Below are 20,799 nucleotides of genomic sequence, written 5' to 3'. Positions count from 1 at the left end.
ACCATTGAATAGTCTTTCTTCTATCGAGTGTGATAGAATATTAATTAAACATCACTATTGGGCCACCAACACCCACAAAGCTCCACGATACTTAGGATAGAGTACGTTACTGCTGTTAATGTACACAATTTACTTATTCTCTTACTGCCATATGAGGCTATCAATATGTGCAAAGGTGTAATGCAGCAACTCTTGAAGCTTAGTTTGACATTTTTTACCATCAAAACCAGAACAAAAGTAGTAGTTTTGTTGGAGTGCACCATCACCTTCAAGTTCCCACCTGGTCACAAACTTCCTGACTAGCTTTTTCATTGTTACAAACTCTGTGTATTGAACTTCCTCACCTAAGGACAGTGACTTAAGAAGAAGGCAGCCTACTATCACACTCGAAGAACAAACTGAAATAGCTGCAACCTCGCCAGCACTGCCTGTATCTTGCGAGTCAACAATGAAATGGATTAATTTTGATAATGGACGCTGCTTTGTCATGTCAGTTGTTCAATTCCTGCCACTGTCTGTAAGGACTTCGTACATTTTCCCCATAACTGCATGGGTTTCCTCCTGGTGCTCTGGTTTCCTCCCATAGTCCAAAGACATATGGTTAGAGTTAATGAGTTGAGCGCATGCGATGTTGGTCCCGGAAGTTTGCCGACACTTGTGGGCTGCTCGGCATAATTCTCCTTGATTTGCTTTGATGCAAATGGTGCACTTCACTGTATGATTTGAAGTACAAGTGACACCTAAAGCTAATCTAAAGTAATCTAATGTCGGCTTCAACATCGGTTGTTGTAACAGAATGTGCCAGACATCATATTTTGAGTTTTAAGAGAAAGAAAAGACTCAGGTGATTGCAGATTATATAGTGAATATAAAAAAGAAAGATGGGGACAGATAAGTTGGAGTCCAGAGGGCGGGTGACCTTTCTCTCAAATAGTAAGCTGTGGAGTATAGGTCAGGTACATGCTGTTGTCTTACACATGCAAAGCTGCACAATATATATAACATCCTGCTCAAAAAGGGGGCACTCCACTGCAGTTTGTTTTATTCTGTCAAGCCACGTCATAAGAAATATTACTGCAATGATTTTGCTTTCATCAGCTGCAATTAAACATTTATATCCCTACAATCAAGACATTTTTATATTGTGCAATATTTACTTTGGCTGAATGCAGATGTCTCATGCATAATTAAAAAGGGTTTAAATTTCAACCTTCATTTCAATCTAAATAAAGAACTAGGTTATCTACTCTGGTTTCTGCCAGCAGCTTAATGGAAGCAGTGTTATCACAGTGCAGGAGGCCATTCAATCTACTGGGTCGCTGCTAACTGCTAGCACACCAATTGGGTTAGTCCTATTCTTCACTCTTGCACCATTGATCTGCAAATTAATTGCTCTAATGTTATACAGTCATACAGCATGGAAGCTGGTGCTTCAGCCTCAATAGTCCATGCTGATCAAGATGCCCCATCCAGACTAGCCCCATTTGCCAGTGCTTGGCCAATAACTTTATAAACTTTTCCAATCCATCTATCTGTCCAACTGTCTTCTGAAAGTCCTTATTGTACTTGCAACTTCCTTTGGGAGCTCAATCCATAGTACATACAATAACACCTTTTGTGTAAAAAAGTTCCTATCAAATATTTCCTCTCACCTTAAACTTATGCCATCTAGTTCTTGATTACCCAACCCAGGGAAAAATGACTGGCTGCATTCACCCTATTTATACCCCTTAAGATTTTATCGTGTCTATAAGATTACCTCTCAGTCTTCTGTGCTCCAAGGAATAAAGGCTCTGATTAATTTGGTTTCCCCTACCCCTTGTAGGTAATGAGTTCAAGACATACGAAAAGGTTTCTTCTCATTTTAATTCTTGGGGCAGAACTGTTTGGTTCTGTATACTATGGAGTTGAGAAGAACGAGTGATGATTTTATTCAAACATATAAGGTCCTTAACAGTACAGGTATTGAAATTTAGTGGGAAGGTCAAGAGCAGGGGCACATATCTACAAAGTAAGAGGCCAGTCATTTGAAGCTGAGGTGTGCAGAGAAGGAAGTGAATCTCTGGAATTCTCTGCCCCCAAGGGAGGTGGAGGCTAAATTATTAGATATGCTTAAGGTGGAGATAGATAATTATTTGAAAGATCAAGGAACCAGCATAGAAGGGTTGATGGTAGCATAAATCAGCCACGAATATCAAATATCCGGGAAGATTTGAGGGGTCAGTTGGCTGACTCCTGCTCATATTTTTTTTGCGTTCATGTGTTCACTTCACTGAATATTTTGTATTTTGTTATTTGTGTCTGGGATCTTCATTGCTTCAGCTTACCTTATATGATGACAGTCATGACCTTGTTCACCTTTATCACATTTTCGCTCAAACTTGTTAGAATGCAGCTCCCAGCTTCTCCAAACAAGCTCTACATTTAAGACCCTCTATGATCACCTGAATTTTCCTGACGAATGCTGGAGTTCCATACGAAACTTCTGGCAGTCACGAGGAAGCTCCAGGCTCCCATACAAGAGTGTGCATGCACAGAAATCCTAAGCTTCCTGAGAGACAGTTAAAACTGGCACAGGTTTAGCTACTCTTTCTGCATCAATGGTGAAGAACAGCTGTGAGGGAAAGAGGTTAATCTCCAGGTAATGATTCTAAATCAAATGTGTTAACTTAAATGTATGTAATTGTTTTCATCATTGTTCTATGTTTTAATTTTTAATGCAATTATTTTTAAGACATTTTGAACGATTTTGGAAGTTAGAGACATTCATACCTTTCAGTTACTAGTTAAGTTTGTGGCCACAGGTTAATTGTCTATCAAAACATTTCCATGAAAAAAAAAGCTTATTCAAACCAACCAGGCAATGCCAGTTTTACTAGCAGGCAAAATGCTGTACAGGACTTCGCCAACTTTCTGTGACAGTCTGCATCATTATCCTCTTCAGCATGGCTATGAAGTGAACTTGTCTTGCAATCAATTGTTTACTGAGCACTACTATATAGAAGCAGCCCTTTCAGCCCATCTAGTCCATGCCAAGCTATTAAACTGTCTCATCCCATCAACAGGCACTCAGTTCATAGCCCTCCATACCCCTCCCACCCATGTACCTATCCAAAAGTTTCGCTCAAATGTTGAAACCTAACCCACATCCACCACTCCTGCCAGCAGCTCACTCCACACTAACAAGCAAATTCATGCAAGTATTTGAACCAGAACTTTGTCATTTCCCCCTGTGTTTGTTGTAACAGTGACCTAGAGATAAATATTTAATTACTAAATACAGATTTAAAACCAGGCTTTGGTTTGACCAATCATAAATTGGGGGAGCAATTCATCAAGTACTTCTGCTCCATCCACAAGTGGGACTTCCTGGTGACCAAACATGATGATTCCGATTCCCACTCCTGTTCTGACATGTCGATCTATAGCCTTGTCTTGTGCCAAGATGAGGTCACCCTCAGGGTGAAGAAGGAACACCTTGTATTCCGTCTGGGTAGCTTCCAACCTGATGGCATGAATATCGTTTTCTCCTTCCAGTAAATAAACTCCCTCCCCCACTTCTTTTATACCCACTGTGACCTTTTACCTCTTCTCACCTACCTATTACTTCCCCTAGGATCCCCCTTCCCTTTCTCCCATGATCCACTCTCCTCTCCTATCAGTTTTCTTCTTCTCCAGTCCTTGATCTTTTTCACTCACCTGACTTCACCTATCACCTTCTAGCTACTCTCCTTCCCCTCCCCCTATCTTTTATTCTGGAGTCTTCCCTCTTCCTTCTCTGCTCTGAAGAAGTGTCTCGGCCCAAACTGTCAATTGGCTATTAATTTCAATAGATGTTGCTTAACCTACTGAGTTATTCCAGCGTTTTGTGTGTGCTGCTATGGATTTCCAGTATCTGCAGACTTCCTCATGTTATGATTTGGTTATAAAAGCTTTCTTTTGCAATGTTGCCTGGGTCTGTGAAACATTGCTTCTGATGTTGAACTGCTTAGGAAAGTTTCCCTCCACTGCTGATTAACAAAACTTAGGACCTCTTCATTTCTTACTCCAAAACTCCCGAAGCTGTATTGGTATAATGTATAATCGGGGTGGGGGTGTGTGTGTGTGTGTGTGTAGGGGGGGGGGGGGGATCAGGAATCAGAAAAGAGGAACACATTCCAACTGCCTGAAATCTCAGTAAAGTTTTCTAACTCTGAGTCCATGAATGCCACCAAACCTCCCTCAAAATTGCACTCATGTTTGTTGCTACGTTTGGAGAACACAGGAAAGGACAGTGAGATAGAGAAAATGATGTGAGTTAAGGTCCATTATTGATGTAATACATGTCACTTCACAATAGGAATCACTCGTGCAAAAAACATCAAAGCAGGGAGGGTAAGAAACCATACTTTTCTAAACAAAAGTATGGAGCAGAGTGGGTGACTACAGACAGTGTTGGAGACAGTTCCTTATGGAGTTTACGTGCTAGGTTTAAAAAGTAAGTAGTGCCTGTCAGGTCTTGTCTGTGGAATGGGAGATGACAGAGAGTGCTGGAGACAGTTCTTTGTGGATTTTACACGCCAGTTTTAAAAGGTAAGCTGTGCTTGTCTCGACTTGACTGTGGGGCGGGAGAGTGCAGAGAATGTTGGGAGACAATCCTTGTGGAGTTTATGCACCAATTTTTAAAAAGCAAGCGGTGCCTGCCGAGACTTGTCTGTGGAGCGGGAGTTTGCTTGGGATGTTAGTAAATTAGCAAGGGCCGATAAAAAGAAGGGAGGTGTAAGCAGAGAGACCATTGTGGGAGCGGCCATCGTTGGAGTTGGCTAGTGTTAGAATGCTCAGGCTTTGGGTCAGCAGGCTTCAGCGAGAACATGTGGGGTCTAAAGCTGCTGAGACTTTTGGAGTCATTTGTTTGATTGTAGAACATAAGCTTGAAAAGTTAGAGCCAAAGGCATAACAAGTGCAGGCAGGATGGTAGTTACAGCAATAGAATACTCCTCTTGTAAGAAGTAAGATTGCAGGGCACCTAACCATTTCCCTGATGAATACATCTGCAGGAAGTGCACCCAACTTCAGCTCCTGACTGACAAGGTAGAAGAATTGAAGCTGCAGCTGGATGCACTCAGTACCAACTGGGAAGATGAAAACCTCAGAGAAAGAGGCCTTTAATGAGGTGGTCATACTCATAGTAGATGGTTAAGTAGTAACTGGAGTAAGTAGTAAGTGCAGGATTCCCCGTTGTCATTCCCCTCAGCAACAAGTAGAGTTAGGAGGAGATTCTGTGGCCGCAAAAGACATGTCAGGATGGTGCGTTGCCTCTCAGGGGCTAGGGTCCAGGATGTCTTCAAACAGCTGTAGAAGATTCTTAAGGGGGAAGAAATGACATAGGTGGAAAGTGGGAAGAAGTCCTCTGCAGTGAGTATAGGGAGCTTGGAAAGAGGCTGAAGAGAAGGACCTCCAAGGTAGTAATCTCTACCTCCTGATGCCACATGCTAGTCAGGGCAGGAATAGGATGATAGTACAGATGAATGAGTGGCTGAGGAAATGGTGTAGGGGCAGGGTTTCAGGTTCTTGGGTCATTGGAACCTTTTCTGGGGCAGTGGTAACCTGTACAAGAGGGACTGGTTGCACCTAATCTGGAGGAAAACTAATATCCTGACTGGAAGGTTAACTAGTGCCACTCAGAGGGATTTAAACTATTTTGGCAGTGGGATGGGAACTAGAGCACCAGGGCAGAAAGTGGAGGATGGAGAGGAAGATAGATGTAAAAACAGTAAAATAAGTCAGGGGCAAAGTAATAGATACGATGGGATGGATAGTTTGAAGTGTGTGTATTTTAATGCTCAAGGAATTATAAGTAAAGGTTATGACTTAGAGCACTGAACAGTGCATGGAACTATAATGTTGTGGTCATTACAGACTTGGTTGAGAGAAGGAGAGGAACGTTTGCTTAATGTCCCAGAATTTCAATGTTTTAGAAAAGATGGAGAGGAAGGTAAAAGAGCTGGGGGAGTTGCAATACCAGTCAGGGACAATATCATAGTTGCACTCAGAGGGGACGTAATGGTGGGCTTGTCTGCTGAGACTATATGAGTAGAACTGAAAACTAGGAAGGGTGCAATCACCCTGATGGGATTGTACTACAGACCCCAACTCCCCAATAGCCACTGGGGCATTGAGGAACAGATATGTAGACAGATTAAGTAAAGTTATAAAAATTGTTGTCATGGAGGACTTCAAATTTCCTGATATAAATAGGGATATTTTAGTGCAATAAGTTTAGATGGGGCAGAATTTATTGGGTGCATCCAGGAGGTGACCAGCCTTTCAGCTGGTCAGCAATTAGCAAACAATGACCACAACTTAAGTTTTAAGACAGCTATAGATAATTATGGACCTTTCCGGAGAGTATTAAATTGGAGCAGGGCAAATTATGAGAACATTATACAGGAATTAAAGGAAGTTAATTGGGAGCAGCTGTTTTTGGGCAGATCACACCTAACATGGGGAGGGTATTTAAAGACCAGCTGCAAAGAATACGTGTCAGGTATGTTCCCGTCAGAAGGAAGGACAGGAATGGTAAGAGAGAGGTAAGGTATGTTGAGAGAGATGGTGAATTTAGTCAAGAAGAAAAAGGAAAAATATGTAAAGCTTAAGAAACTAAAATCAAACAGAGCTCTTGAGGATTATAAAGAAGTCAGAAAAGTACTCAAGAAAGGAATTCAGAAAGCCAGGAGGAGGAATTAAAAGTACTTGGCAAGTGGGATCAAGGTGAATGCCAAGGCATTCTATACATAAATCAAGAGCGAGCAAGAGAATATCAAGGCAGAGAGTGGGACCACTCAAGGATAAATGAGGGAACATTTGATTGGATGTAGAGAATGTGAGTGAGGTCCTTAATGAGTCCTGTACATCAGTATTTAGGAAGGAAAAGGATGTAGAGGATTAGTGCTGAGGGTATTGATAAGCTAGGGTTTTTTGAGGTAAAGGAGGAAGTAGTGTTGAGTCTCTTAAAGAGTGTTAAAGTGGATTTGTCACCAGGACCTGATAGGATTTACCCCATATTATTGAGAGAGGCAAGAAAAGATATTGCTGGGGACTTGACTAATATCTTTGTGCCTTCTCCAGCCACAGATGAAATCCTGATGGACTGGTGAGTAGCTAATGTTTTTTTACTATTTAATATGGGAACCACGGATAATCCTGGAAACAATAGACTGGTGAGTCTCACATCAGTGGTAGGGAAGTTACTGGAGAGATTTCTCAGGGATAGGATATACAAGCATTTGGAAAGCTATGGCCTTATCGGGGAGAGCCAGCATAACTTTGTGCAGAGCAAGTTGAGTCCTACCAAATTAGTTGAGGCGATGAGGGTAATTGATGAAGGTGGAGCTGTGGATGCTGTCCACATGGATTTTAGTAAGGTGCTTCAGAAGGTCCCTCAAGGAAGGCTCATCTAGAAGGTTAAGATGCATGGGATCAATGCCGAATTGGTCATTTGGATTCAGAACTGACTTGCCCCTAGAGGATGGCGTTGAAGTGACTAATTCTCACGGTGATTAGAGGTGTTTCACAGGGACTTGTACTGAGACCTCTGTTGTTAGTGGTGTATATAAGTGACCTGGATGAACATGTAGATGAGCGAGTTAGTAGGTTTGCAGATGATACGAAGATTGATGGTGTTGTGAACAGCGTAGAAGACTGGCAAAGAATTCAATGGGATATATCTCAGAGAGAGATATGGGTGGAGAAATGGCAGATGGAGTCTAAGCTAGTCTAATGTTAAGTGTTGCACCTTGATAGGTCAAATGTAAAGAGAGCTTTATAAAACTCTAGTTAGGCTGCATTTAGAGTATTGCATCCATTTCTGGTCACCCCATTATAGGAAGGATTTTGAGGCTTTGGATGGAGTGCAGAAGAGGTTTACCAGGATGTTGTCTGGATTAGAGGACATGTGCCATAATGAGAGGTTGGGCAGACTTTTGTTTTCACTGGGGTGGCGGCGGCTGAGAGGAGATCTGAATGACCTTTATAGCATTATGAGAGGCATTGACAGAGTGGACTGACAGTATCTTTCCCCAGGGTTGAAATGGTTAATACCAGAGGGCATGCATTTAAGGTGAGAAGGGAAGATGTGAGGGGCAAATTTTTTCTTTACAGAGAGAATGGTAGATACCTGGAATGCACTGCTTGGAGTGCTGCTAGTGGCAGGAAAAAAGGACCTTTCAGAGACGTTTAGGTAGGCTATGAATGAGAGAAAAATGGAAGTATATGGTCATGTTATAGGCAGAAGAGATTAGTCAGCCATTTGAGAAAAATGGAAGTATATGGTCATGATATAGGCAGAAGAGATTAGTCAGCCATTTGATCACCAATTTAATTGGTTCACTGTAGGCCAAAAGGCCTATTCCTGTTCTGTACTGTTCAATGTTTGATATTCTAAAATAACTGCACTCAAGTATAGTTTGAAAATACTCACCCGCCATTTTTTTCATTCAGCTTCTCCATGTACTGCGCTAAAACATCCACCACCTCACTCTCACTCATTTGCAGGTTGCCAGAAACATTGCACCTGAGGTCATTCCAGTCTGACCGCAAGAGCTCAAAATCCATGGAGCTGACACTGAATGTTCGCTGCCAGTTTATGGATTCCTCCATCCAGCCCTGCTGAGACTCAGTATCCTCATAACTGTAATCTGACAGTCCTTCATCGGTTGCCTCAAACTGATCATTATAAATTTGCTGGGATTCACTCAAGTCACCAGCCTTCCAGTAGGTTGTCTCTTCAGAAAAATTTTCGGGAGCAAAGGATGTTGGTTTAAGTCCATTTGTCTTTTTGTGAATAGGAAGGGTAAAATCTTCCTTGTCCACATTTTCCTCATGCGTAAAGTATACACGAGGTGTTGCAGTAACATTGCGTCTGTTCATGTCATCCCTAATCTGTTCCTGTTTCCTTTGCAGTGCCTTCCAGTTCCTCTTCACCTTTTTAATTGTTGGAACCTGAAAAGAATCATTATTAGCATCGTGCACCTCCTGCTCCTGAGATGTTGTGTTCCTTAACAAAAACATTTTATTAGTGAGGTATAGTGTTGTCTTTTTCCCTTTTGCAATGGAAGTCAAGTTCTTTATCGAGCTCAGGTCCTGCAGTTCATTATTTCTGGCATTGGTGTGCAAGTACACTCCAGGAAACAATTCCCTAGGTTTTTCTGTAAGCAATGTATTTTTCTTCTGCTGGGGTCTAGTCACATAGATTTTATTCTGTAGCTTCTTGGGCTCACCAAGTCTCTTTTTATGGACGCCTATGTGAGCAGTATTACTCAAAAACTGCTTGGTTTTACTGGGGATGAGTGCAATGGAAATCTCTGACTGCAAGTTGAACAAGCTACTCTTACTGAGTTTGGATTGGCTGGCTGGTTTTTTATTCGACTCCTCTGGGTTAAATTTAGCCCAGGTTAGTGACCTACTTCGTCTGTGTTTTGGTTTGTGAAAGAGGCCCATTTCCTGATTGTTGTCGGCTATAGCTGATGGGGACATATCATTTTCTTGAAGAATTGGATGCAAGGCCTTTTGCTGTGGTTTCATGATGTGTAAGTCCTTGGTCGTGGTCTTTCTTTTGTGGCTGTCCACGTAGTCAAAGTCATCCCTGTTGTCTTCAGACAGTGGCAGGAGCTTCCTCTTTGTGACCAACTGGCTCTGAAACAGGCTGGTATTTCCTCTTTCCTTAAGGTCCTCCTTGTTCCACGTCATCTTGCTGCTGTTTAGTATAGGTTCTGTATCAACTCCTTCTGATTCTTCAGGGAAATCTATAATATCCAAAATGTGTAAGTAAAAAGTAAATAAGCGATAGAGAGTTAATATAAAAAGTGACCATGAATTAAAAGGTAGCTCTCAATGCAAAACCATGCAATAGGATTTTTAAAAAATTGCATGGTGAGCACATTTACAGATTTTTGATCTGGATCCTTGTCTTAAGACAGGTACCCAGTACATCCTGGGCCAGGCTGTGACAAGTGGTGTTTGACCCTGGTTTTGGCATCATACAAGACATTCTACCCTGCAGAATACACAGGTCTCTAAACACCAAATGGAGAAAGCCACTTTTAGCCATGGGTTCAGGGATGCTTTGATAATAGTTATGCACCCAAGTCATACACCTATGTTAATTTTTCATTGTCCATGAAGTCCCCAGACCTCTCCCATGTTAATATTATCTCCCCCACCCAATCCATTGGATCAGACACTCCTGTATTCCTCAATACCTTTCAGCCAACCCCATCCCCAATCTCTTGTGTTGCACAATAGACTATAGTTTACTTTCAATTCACTTCATTGCCAAAGAATTAGGAAAAATATTTAAATGCAACAAATTGCATGCTATTACCTCCTTATCATCCACAACGGGATTCTAGTTGCAAGGAGATTGAATGTGCATTATTGGGTTACAAAGGGATCCTGGGCAACTAATATCAATGATGATGAGGTATCAATGTAATGCCAGGTTCCAACATGGAATCTCAAAAACAAGAGACTATGTTGTGGTAAGAGCTTGTGGGTGATAATGTCAGCTCTGACTAGAGGCATGTAATGAAACAAAATAAAGAAATGCACAATCAAAGCTAATATAATATGTTGTCAGAGCAAATGATCTCCATTCACTAAGAGGAAAAAAAAATTGTGATGTTTTCTTCTGAAGTTTTTATGCAAGTCCAGGATAGTATAGGTTATTGGATTCTAGAGGACCCACACTGTCCACAGCAGCCATCCTTGGTTTCTGGATGCAAGACATTTCAATTCCTCTTCCCACTCTCACATATGGGGAACACTTTGGGTCTGAAAGAACTGTGGGAGATCTTGAATAATTTATTACATCTGTTTATTTGTAACACAAACAGACCCTACAGAACTAAGTAGTGAGGCATGGACAATATACAGATCACAGAAGATGAGGTGCCTGCTGTCTTGAGGCAAATTAGGGTGGATAAGTCCCTAGGGTCCGACAAGGTGTCCCTTTGGAACGTGAGAGAGGCTAATGCAGAAATCGCAGGCTCCCTAGCAGAGGCATTTAAAAGGTTCTTAAGAACGGCTGAGGTGCCAGAAAACTAGAGGTTAGCTAATATTGTTTAAGAAAGGCTCTAAGAATAAGCTGGGAAATTATAGGTCTGTGAATCTGACCTCAGTAGAGGTTAAATCATTGGAAGGTATTTTACTGTACAGTATATATAAGTATTTGGATAGATAGGGCATGATTAGAGATAGTCAACATGGCTTAGTGTGTGATAGGCCATGTCTAACCAGTCTTGTGGAACTTTTCAAGGAGGTTACCAGGAAAGCTTATGATGGCAAGGCAGCGGATGTTGTCTATATGGACTTTAGCGAGACCTTTGACAAAGTTCCGTATGGGAGAGTAGTCAAGAAGGTTCAGTTACTTGGTATTCAGGATGAAGTAATAAATTGGATTCAACATTGACTTAGTGGGAGAAACTTAGTGGTAAATGGTTGCTGTGACTAGTGGTGTGCCACAGGGATCAGTGCTGGGTTCATTGTTGTTTGTCATCTATATCAGTGATCTGGATGATAATGTGGTAGATTGGAGTCCTGGTGAAAGGTCTCAGCCCATAATGTCAGCAGTTTATTCATCTCTATAGATGCTGCCAGACCTGCTAGTTCCTCCAGCATTTTGTGTTTCTGGATTTCCTGCATCTGCAGGACTTTATGTTCATCTCAGAGTATTGAGTACAGGAGTTAGAATGTTCTGTTGAAGTTGTATAGGATATTGGTGAGACCAGATTTGGAGTGTTGTGTTAAGTTCTGGTCACCTCTCTAAGGTAAGGTATCAATAAGACTGGATGAGTACAGAGAAAGTTTACAAGGATTTGGGGTTGGGGTTTGAGGACTTGAGTTATAGTGAAAGGTTTGTTTTTCTCTAGAGAATAAGAAAATGAGGAGATATTTGATAGAGGTGTACAAAATTATGAGAGGTATAGACAGGGTAAATGAAAGCTGACATTTTCCACTGAAGTTGGGTGAGACTAGAATGAGAAGTCGTAAATTCAGGGTGAAAAGTGAAATATTTATGGGGAATCTGAGGGGGAAATGCTTCACTCAGAAAATGGTGTGAATGTGGAATGAGCAGCCAGAGAACTTTGTGGATGTGGATTGGTGTCTAAGGCTGTGGTATAGGTGCAAGTTGATGGAACCATGCAGAATAACAGTTCACCACGGACTAGACGGGATCAAGGGCCTCTTTCTGTGCTGTAGTACTCTATAACTATATTTCTTGTCCACTGTTGGTCTTCTGCACAGCCAGTGTGAGGCCCAGCACAAACTAGAAGAACAAGACCTCATATTCTACCTCGGTAGTCTACAGATCAATGTCATGAACAGCAAATTTTCCTTTACAGGTAGCCCTGATCTCCTGTGTTCACCTGTCACTCTCCTTCTGGTCCTCCCAGTTTTGTTCCCTTTTCCTCACCCCTCCTCCAGATCCCCATCAGTCATAATCATACCCCTTCCCCCCAGTTCCATCTAAATACTTTACAAAAAGGATCTCTTCCCACATTCTAGATGTATTCAAGATTGTTCAGTGTTATTACCAGTACACAGTGTAAAGGAGAATGAAATATTTATTACTCTGGATTTGATGCTGCTCAAAAATGAAATAAGATAAAGAACACAATAATAATAAAATATGTTAAATCTAAATACATAACTTTGTACATTAATCAATTGTATGTCCATAAAGTGATGCTAGGTACAGGAGTATCTGTACGTAAGGTGACTGACAAGAAATAGTGTGGATGGGTAGATTAATGAGTGGAGATGTTGATCAGCCTTGCTGCTTGGGGAAAGTAACTGTTATTGAATCTGATGGTCCTGATGCCTCTTCCTTGAAAGAAGTGGGGCAAACAGTCCATGAGCAGGATGTGTGTGATCTTTCATGATGTCAATGGCCCTTTTCTGGGAACTTAATGTATATATGTCCTTGATGCTGGGTAGGCTAGTGCTAGTGATGCATTTTGACAACTGCACGTAGAAACAACTCTTCCTATCCTCGGCAGTACAGTTTCCATACCATGCAGTGATACGGCATGTTAGGATGCACTCTGCTGCACATCTGTAGAATGGTGTGAGTATGGATGTGCACAGTCCAGCTCTCTTCAGCCTCGTCAGAAAGTAGAGGTATTAGTGAGCTTTCCTGACGTTGTGGAATGTGTTCTGGGGCCATGAGAGGTTTGCAAGATGTACATTCCCAGGTGTTTGAAACTACCCGCAGTCTGCACTGCTGTGGCATGGATGTAAAGAGGGGAGTGAGTGGTGTGAGTCCTCCTGAAATCGATAACCATCTCCTTTGTCTTGTTGACTTTGAGGAATAGGGTTCCATACTGAGTGGGTCTTTAACTCCCTGCAGACCGATTGCCAAGTGAATCATAAGACTCTGTCACCATGGATACTATCAGCAGGCCTTGAGCTCTTCCACCTCCACCCTGCAGGCCATCTCATCGTTGTTGGTGATGAGCCCCAATACTGTTGTTTCATTGGCGAGCTTGACAATGTGATTACTCAGGTGTTTGGCCGTACAGTCATGTGTGAGCAGAGTGTACAGCACTGGGTTCAGCACACAGCCTTGGGGGGCACCAATGAGGAGGGAGGAGTCTGAGGTTTGTTGGTTAGGAAGTCCACACCCAGTTGCACAGCGCTGTGTTTAGACAGAGTATCTAGTTCTCCAAGGTCTGTGGGACAATAGTGTTGAATTCTGAAATGAAATCCAGAAACAGCATTCTGACATTAGTGTCAATTTGGTTCCATTTCTCCCCTTCATCTCTCCCCTATTATTTCCTATATCATGTTCTTCACTTGGCACGCTCTAGCAGTTGTATCCTTTGTGACCCTGCTTATCAATGTCCAACCTCTGTCTCCACCTTCACCTTCACCTCAGCCCACTGGAGCTATCTGCCTTTTGACTTCCTTAACTGCTTCCACTGATCACCATTTTCCTGGGTCTAGGTGAAGATAGTAAGACTGGTGTTTAATATCTATCCCTAATTACCCTTGAGAAGATGCCACATCAATGGACTTTGAGTGTGACTTAGGCTGGCGATCTTGGCCTAAGAGTCAATGGATGACAGGGAGGGTTCCACATGCTGGGTCTTCAATTCTCTGCAGACCAATTGTCCAGTGTATTATAAAATCCTGTCACCATGGATACTATCTGCTGTGCTAACTCAGCCTCGGGTGGGACTGACTGCTGGGCAAGTTGGACGATCAGGGGCCAAGCTCAATGCTTGCTTCAGGGAAGATGCAGTAAAAGGAAAAAGGTTTTCAGTAAAAAATGTATAGGTGTAACTGCTAGGATAATAACACCAATAATGAAGAAATTGTGCAGCCACGGCCTCACTGCACACCCGTCTTTTGATCACCACATGCCGTTGCCTGCTGAAGTTCCCTTTTATAGTATTTGGATTGGCTTGGAATAACAAGACCCACCACACTCTCTCTATTGGATAAACAGGAAAATTTATTTTAAGCTGCTAGTGTGGGAATTGCAAATATCACTCAGGAGTATGTTAGTGGAAATCAATTCTAAATTATTCTTCAGGCATTGCATGGGAAGTTATGCTCTGCAGTTGGCTCATGCAGATTCTACGCTAGGCGTTAGTGATACTAATGTGCCAGGAACATTAAAAAAATGTTTTTTTAAAGTCAATAATAATACACATTCTTTCTTCTTTCAAGAGTTGAACAAAAACACGCACAAATTGCTTGTATTGTGTTTTTCTGTTAGATATCTGCCTAAGCAAAAGACAAAAAGAGAAGATAATTTTATACATTAAGTTAAATAATGGGAAGGGTCTGATGTGGAGCATTAAAACCAGCGGATCCAAAGTATTTGTTTTGCAAGGTCTGCTGAACATCAAAATGACAGACCAAAAACTGCCTGTCATTCTTACCCTCTGGGTTATCAAACAAGAAAGGTTTGTTCTCCTCATCCATCTTCATGTACTTGTAGAATCCAAACCTGCCAGGGAGGAAAGACAGAAATTTCAAACAGAGCTTTGCCACAAGCCGAGTTACACAGCTTCAGAGGCTGGAGATGTATTGTCAATTGTGAAAATAAATGCTTAACTTGACCAATCCCAGAAATAGTGGGAAAGAAAAATAATAAGACTTATGTTTCCACAACAAGTACATATGACATGTTACCCCTAGTGCTTGAAAGATAAACATAGCAGAAACTAGTCCAGGTCAGAGTAGGTGTGACTGAGTCCTGACATTGTTTTCAACCATACAGGTGGTATGTGTCAGTAATATGACATAATCTTTAAACTTTGATGGATGATCTGTTTCTATAAAAACATTCAAGAAGAATAATGCAGGACATGCAACCCACTTGATTACCAGAATCACTGCCTACTTCACCATAATTGCTGCAGTATGCACTCTTTAACATCCATTCGATAACATCTCCCAAACTCATGATATGTTTGGCTTTGAAGGACAAGGGCAACATCTACATGAGAAACACCACCATGTTACTTTATTGTTCCTCATGATTTAATGGTCCAAACTTCTAAACAAAGAAAGTGGCCCCATCTTCACCTTGCAGGTACTTGTAGGATGGGCAATAAACACTAATCTTATCAGTAAAGCTCAAACCCACAAATCAGTGAAAATATAACACTTGAGCAACCAATCTGTATCGTAGACATATTTATAAGCCAATTAATATGACTAAAACAGAACAGATTAGTATCTGCCTGGGTACCCTCCAAACTAATGGCATGAATATTGATTTGTAAACACAAAGTACACTGCAGATGCTGTGGTCAAATCAACATGTACAAACAAGCTGGATGAACTCAGCAGGTCGGGCAGCATCTGTTGAAATGAGCAGTCAACGTTTCGGGCCGAGACGTTGATTGCTCATTTCAACGGATGCTGCCCGACCTCCTGAGTTCATCCAGCTTGTTTATACATGATGAATATTCATTTCTTCTTCCGGTTAACAAATATTTTCCTCCCACTTTCCTTTATTCCCCATTTTGACATTTCGCTTCTTCTCACCTGCACCCCTCCCCCCACCGGTCCCCTCCTCCTTTCCATTCTCCTATTGTTCACTCTCCTCTCCTATCCGATTCTTTCTTCTCCAGCCCTTTATCTTTTCCAACCACCTGGCTTCATTTTTCACCTTCCAGCCAGTCTCTGTCCCCTCCCCCCATCTTTTTATTCTGGCATCTCTCCCCTTCCTAATGAAGGGTCTTGGCCCGAAACATCAACAGTTTACTCTTCCATAGATGCTGCCGGACCTGCTGAGTTCCTCCAGCATTTTGTGTGTGTTGCTTTGAATTTCCAGGATCTGCAGATTTTCTTGTGTTTGAGATTCATGTCCTTTATGCAGTGCTCGTTGAGGGAGAGAGCTGTGTTACAGCAGTGATTATGTTCAAAAAATGCCTTCTTGGCTATAAAGTGCTTTGGGGTATCCTATAAAGGACATGAAAAGTGAAATTAAATTAATTCTTCCCTTTCTTATTAATCAACCTACATATTGTTATGTGTAAGTATGAAAGGAGATTTAATTAGAAGAGAAATATTCCAATTTATTCTCATTTTTGCAATATTTATGGAGTATATCTTAACACAGATTCAGAATGTTTCCTAGTCCTATTTCAGAGCTGCAATTACAATGTAGAATCAGTCATCAACAGGGAATGAATCTATACAACACCTTAGAAATGCACTGATTATTTGTTTGGCTATCTCTACACCACCACAAAGGATGAAGCAAATGGGGTTCAGTCTAGTTGACCAGCACTCAGACCATTACACTAAACACTTCATCCACCATCAACAGACTGACTACAATTAGTTTTATGTACAAAATGCCTCACAGTTATTCAACTAGGCTTTGTTAACAGTACTTCCCAAAGTGACATTTGCTACAAATATGAAAGGATTAGAAATATATGAGAACATGCCATCCTGCATTAGGAAGTCTAGCCTAATCTATCCAGCTTTTCTTCATAGTTCAACCTGGTTATTCCTGATTTAATCTGGTAAACCTTGTCAACTGCTTCCAATGCATTACAACCATTAAATTAAAGGAAAATTAAATCACACAAAAACTCCAGATATGCTCAGTCCAAGTCCTATATAACTGAAGCATAGCCTACGCACTTTTCCAATTCCCTCAGCAATACGCAATGGCATACTAGATAGGTAAATAGATACTTTATTGATCCTAAAGGAAATTACAGTGTTACAGTAGGATTACAAGTGCACAGATATACAAATATTTGAAGAGAAGTAAGAAAGAACAAAAGTAAGTTACTTTAAGAATAAATTGGACAAAACTTACAAGTCAGATTACAAAATCACTTCTCCATATAAAAGTGGACTCAGTACAGAGCCTGATGACAAGCTGTTGATAAATTATGCACTACAGCATACATCTTTCTGCACTTCAGAACTTTGATATCTCTTGTTATTTAGATTATTTCCTTTCTTATTTTACTTGAAGAATTGAATAATGTCACACTTTTGAACACTGCACTACACATGCCAGATCTTTGCTCAATCACTGAACCCATATCTAACTCTCTTTTTGTAATAAACTCTCCTACCCTTTCTATGTCATCAGAAAATTTAGCAAAAATAACTTCAATGCCTTCATCCATGTCATTTATATAAATTACAAAGAGTGTAGCACTACATTGTAACATTAATATTTATAGCTGCAGGCAATGTTTTCATGTTGTTAAACTAATAATGCATTGCAAGCTCTTCAATATATTATAAGAATTTAGTACACCCTGGTTTGCATAGTATTATTGTACATAAATTTGGGTGCCATTGTCTGCAAGGTTCAACACTATGTAAGAATAGGAGTTAAATATGATTATGTATGTATTGTTGTACAACTTTCTAATGAAAATTAATTGTGAACCTGAATATTAAACCATATGTCAATAGGAAAACAGTGGATATCTTTTATGCAAGAAAAAAAAGATAATATTCAGCATTCCTGTGATTTCCAGCAACTTCTGGATCCAGGGCAGGTCAGATTGATACCTATGATGGAATTCATTCTAGTAGCATAATTAACTGGTAATTTTTTTCAGAGGGTTAGACTTGTTAGTGAACTAAAAGCTTATTCCATTTCTACATATGAGTGAAACATAGCACCCACTGTGTTATACCATCAACTATTTTGTCTATTGCAGGAAGTTGTGGTTGTGTAAAGCAAGTGAAGCCTGCTAGGACTTGTCTGCAGAACGGGAAATCACAGAATGAGTTGAAGACAGTTCTTTGTGGACTTTATGCACCAGTTATAAAAAGTAAGTGGGTCTTGTCGGGTTTTGTCTGCGGAACAGGAGGTTGTGGAGTGGGTTGGAGATAGTTCCTTGTGGACTTTATGTATTAATTTTAAAAAGTTACTGGGGCCTCACAGGAATTGCCTGTGGAGTAGGAGATAACTTGGGTTGATAGTAACAAGGGTTAATTGGCAAGCACAAATAAAAAGAAGCAGCATTTGAGTGGAGCGGCCATTGTGTGAGTGAATAGTGTTACAGTGGTCAGGCTTTGGCTCAACAGGCTTAGGCAAGAACAGCCGCAAGCTAGTAATTAGATTTGCAAGTCAGAGGCATAACAAGTATAGGTAGGATGATGGTTCAGGCAGTGGAATGCTTTTGGTGAGATGTGAAATTTCAGGGTATCTAACAGTCTCCCTGATGAATACATCTGCAAGTCCACCCAACTTCAGCTCCTGACTGAGAAGGTCAAGAAAATGGAGCTGGATGCACTGAGGACCACATAGGAGGCTGAAAACTCCACAGATGAGTCTTTTACTGCAATAGTCACACCCAGAGTGCAGACTTCAGAAGGTGATAGCCAGGAGGAGTAAGGGGAGTAAGCAGTCTGTGCAGAGTTCCCCTGTGGCCATTCCCCTCAGCAAATCCACAGAACATTTACAAACACCTTTGTGACACCAGGGACATGCAGTGCATGTGGCAAGGTATGCAAACAGTAACTGGTTACATGTCCACTCTGTGCATCAACGACAACGATACCTCCCTTTCTGATGGGTTGAATGCTCTCTATGTACCATTTGACCAATTGAATGAAAATACACCCTGTCTGGATACAGTCGAGGTACACCCACGCAAAGCAGCAGGGTCAGACAACATACCTGGTCAGCTGCTCAGGGACTGTGCAGCCCAGCTAACAGAGGTCCTAACGGACATCTTTAATATCTCTGAAACTGTCCACTGCCCCTGCAGGTAGTGTGATGACATTTGCAATTCATGTAATGAATTACTTAAAGAAGCAAGAATGCTTAATCAAACAATATCTATACAAGATTACTCAAATATTACTTAAGTATTAAATACACGGCAGTTGGGACAACACCCCGTTTCTGCAACTGGATTTTGGATGTCTTGACAGAAAGCCCCCAGTCAGTCTGAGATGGCAGCAACATCTCAAGTTCTTTCACACCGTGCACTGGTACATCCCGCGCACCCGACCACCCCCCCCCACCCCCAACCCCGGCTACGTGTTCTGTCCACTGCAGTTCCTGCTGCTGACTCATGACTGCTCTGCTAGATTCAGGTAAAATTACATCTTCAAGATCGCTGATGATACTGCAGTGGTTGGCCTCATCAGCAATGATGATGAGCCAGCACACAGAGAGGAGGTAGAGAGGTTTGTCAAAGGGCATGAGAACAACAACCTGAGTCTCAACTTGGATAAGACAAAAGAGATGATTGTGGACTTCAGGAAGGCACAGGTCAACCATTCTCCATTGTACATCAATGGCTCTGCTGTGGAGAGAGTGAAGAGCATAAAGTTCCTTGGTGTGCACATAATGGATGATCTAACCTGGACCTACGATATTTCCTCACTAGTCAAGAAGCCACAGCAGCGTCTACACTTTCTGAAGAGATTGAGGCATGCAAGGCTCCCTACTCCCATTCTAACAACTTTCTACAGGAGCACCATCGAGAGTATCCTGTCTGGCTGTGTCATTGTTTGGTGCAAGACTCTACAGAGGACAGTAAAAACTGTCAAGTGGATCATCAGGATCTTCCTTGCCCCCGTTTGTGACACTTACTGGAAGTGTTGAAGATGAAGGGCCCAAAGCATCATTGAGGATCCCTACCACACATCTCAGTTTCTTTGAGCCACTACTATCAGGAAGGAACTACAGAAAGATCAGGACTAGGACTACCAGGCTGAGCAACAGCTTCTTCCCTCAGTCTGTAAGACTAATGAACACACTGCCACCACCAAGGTTTTGTCGCTTAGACAATGAGCTTTTTTACTGTACTATTTACTGAACACCAGCACTCTGCATCACTACATGCATTTTGAATTATATCTAATTAACTTATTTATAGTATAGTGTTTTGGTTTATGTGCTGTGTATGATATACTATATGTTGTGTGGGTGCACCATGGTCCAGAGGAACATTGTTTTGTTTGGTGGTATATATGAAAATAAAACTGAACTTGAACCTGAAGGATACTCCTTTAGACACTGCTGGGAAAAGATGACCTATCAGGGTGCAGCAGCAGGCAGGCCAGTGGCTCTGTAACTGGCTCTGAGGCACAGCAGGGAAAGGTAAAGTCAGGCTGAGTGGTTGTGGCAAGAGGTTCAATAGTAAGGGAAATGGACAGGAGATTCTGTGGCCAAGAAAGAGAAGGAAGAATGTTGAGTTGCTTCCCAGATGTTAGGGTCCAGGATGTCCTGGAGCAGCTGCAGAAGACTCGAGAGAGAGTCAAAGGTCAAGGTGCACATTGGCACTAATGACACGAGTAGAAAGG

The 20,799-nt window shown here is 41.6% G+C and overlaps 1 protein-coding gene across 1 annotated transcript in view; it reads right to left on the bottom strand.

Moving 5' to 3' along the window:
• Positions 1–20,799, bottom strand: part of b4galnt4a (beta-1,4-N-acetyl-galactosaminyl transferase 4a) — an 819,684-nt gene that overhangs the window by 77,897 nt on the left and 720,988 nt on the right. Inside the window, exons 13-14 of the mRNA XM_059975496.1 lie at positions 14,928–14,995; positions 8,459–9,782 (exon numbers count right to left, since the gene is read on the bottom strand). Coding sequence (XP_059831479.1) covers positions 8,459–9,782; positions 14,928–14,995 — 1,392 coding nt within the window. The remainder of the gene's footprint in view (positions 1–8,458; positions 9,783–14,927; positions 14,996–20,799) is intronic.

Source organism: Hypanus sabinus, chromosome 7 (assembly GCF_030144855.1).
Source record: "Hypanus sabinus isolate sHypSab1 chromosome 7, sHypSab1.hap1, whole genome shotgun sequence".
In the NCBI taxonomy this organism is placed as follows: Eukaryota; Metazoa; Chordata; class Chondrichthyes; order Myliobatiformes; family Dasyatidae; genus Hypanus; species Hypanus sabinus.
Note: the sequence above shows the minus strand (reverse complement) of the source record. Positions and strands in the feature narration are given on the sequence as shown.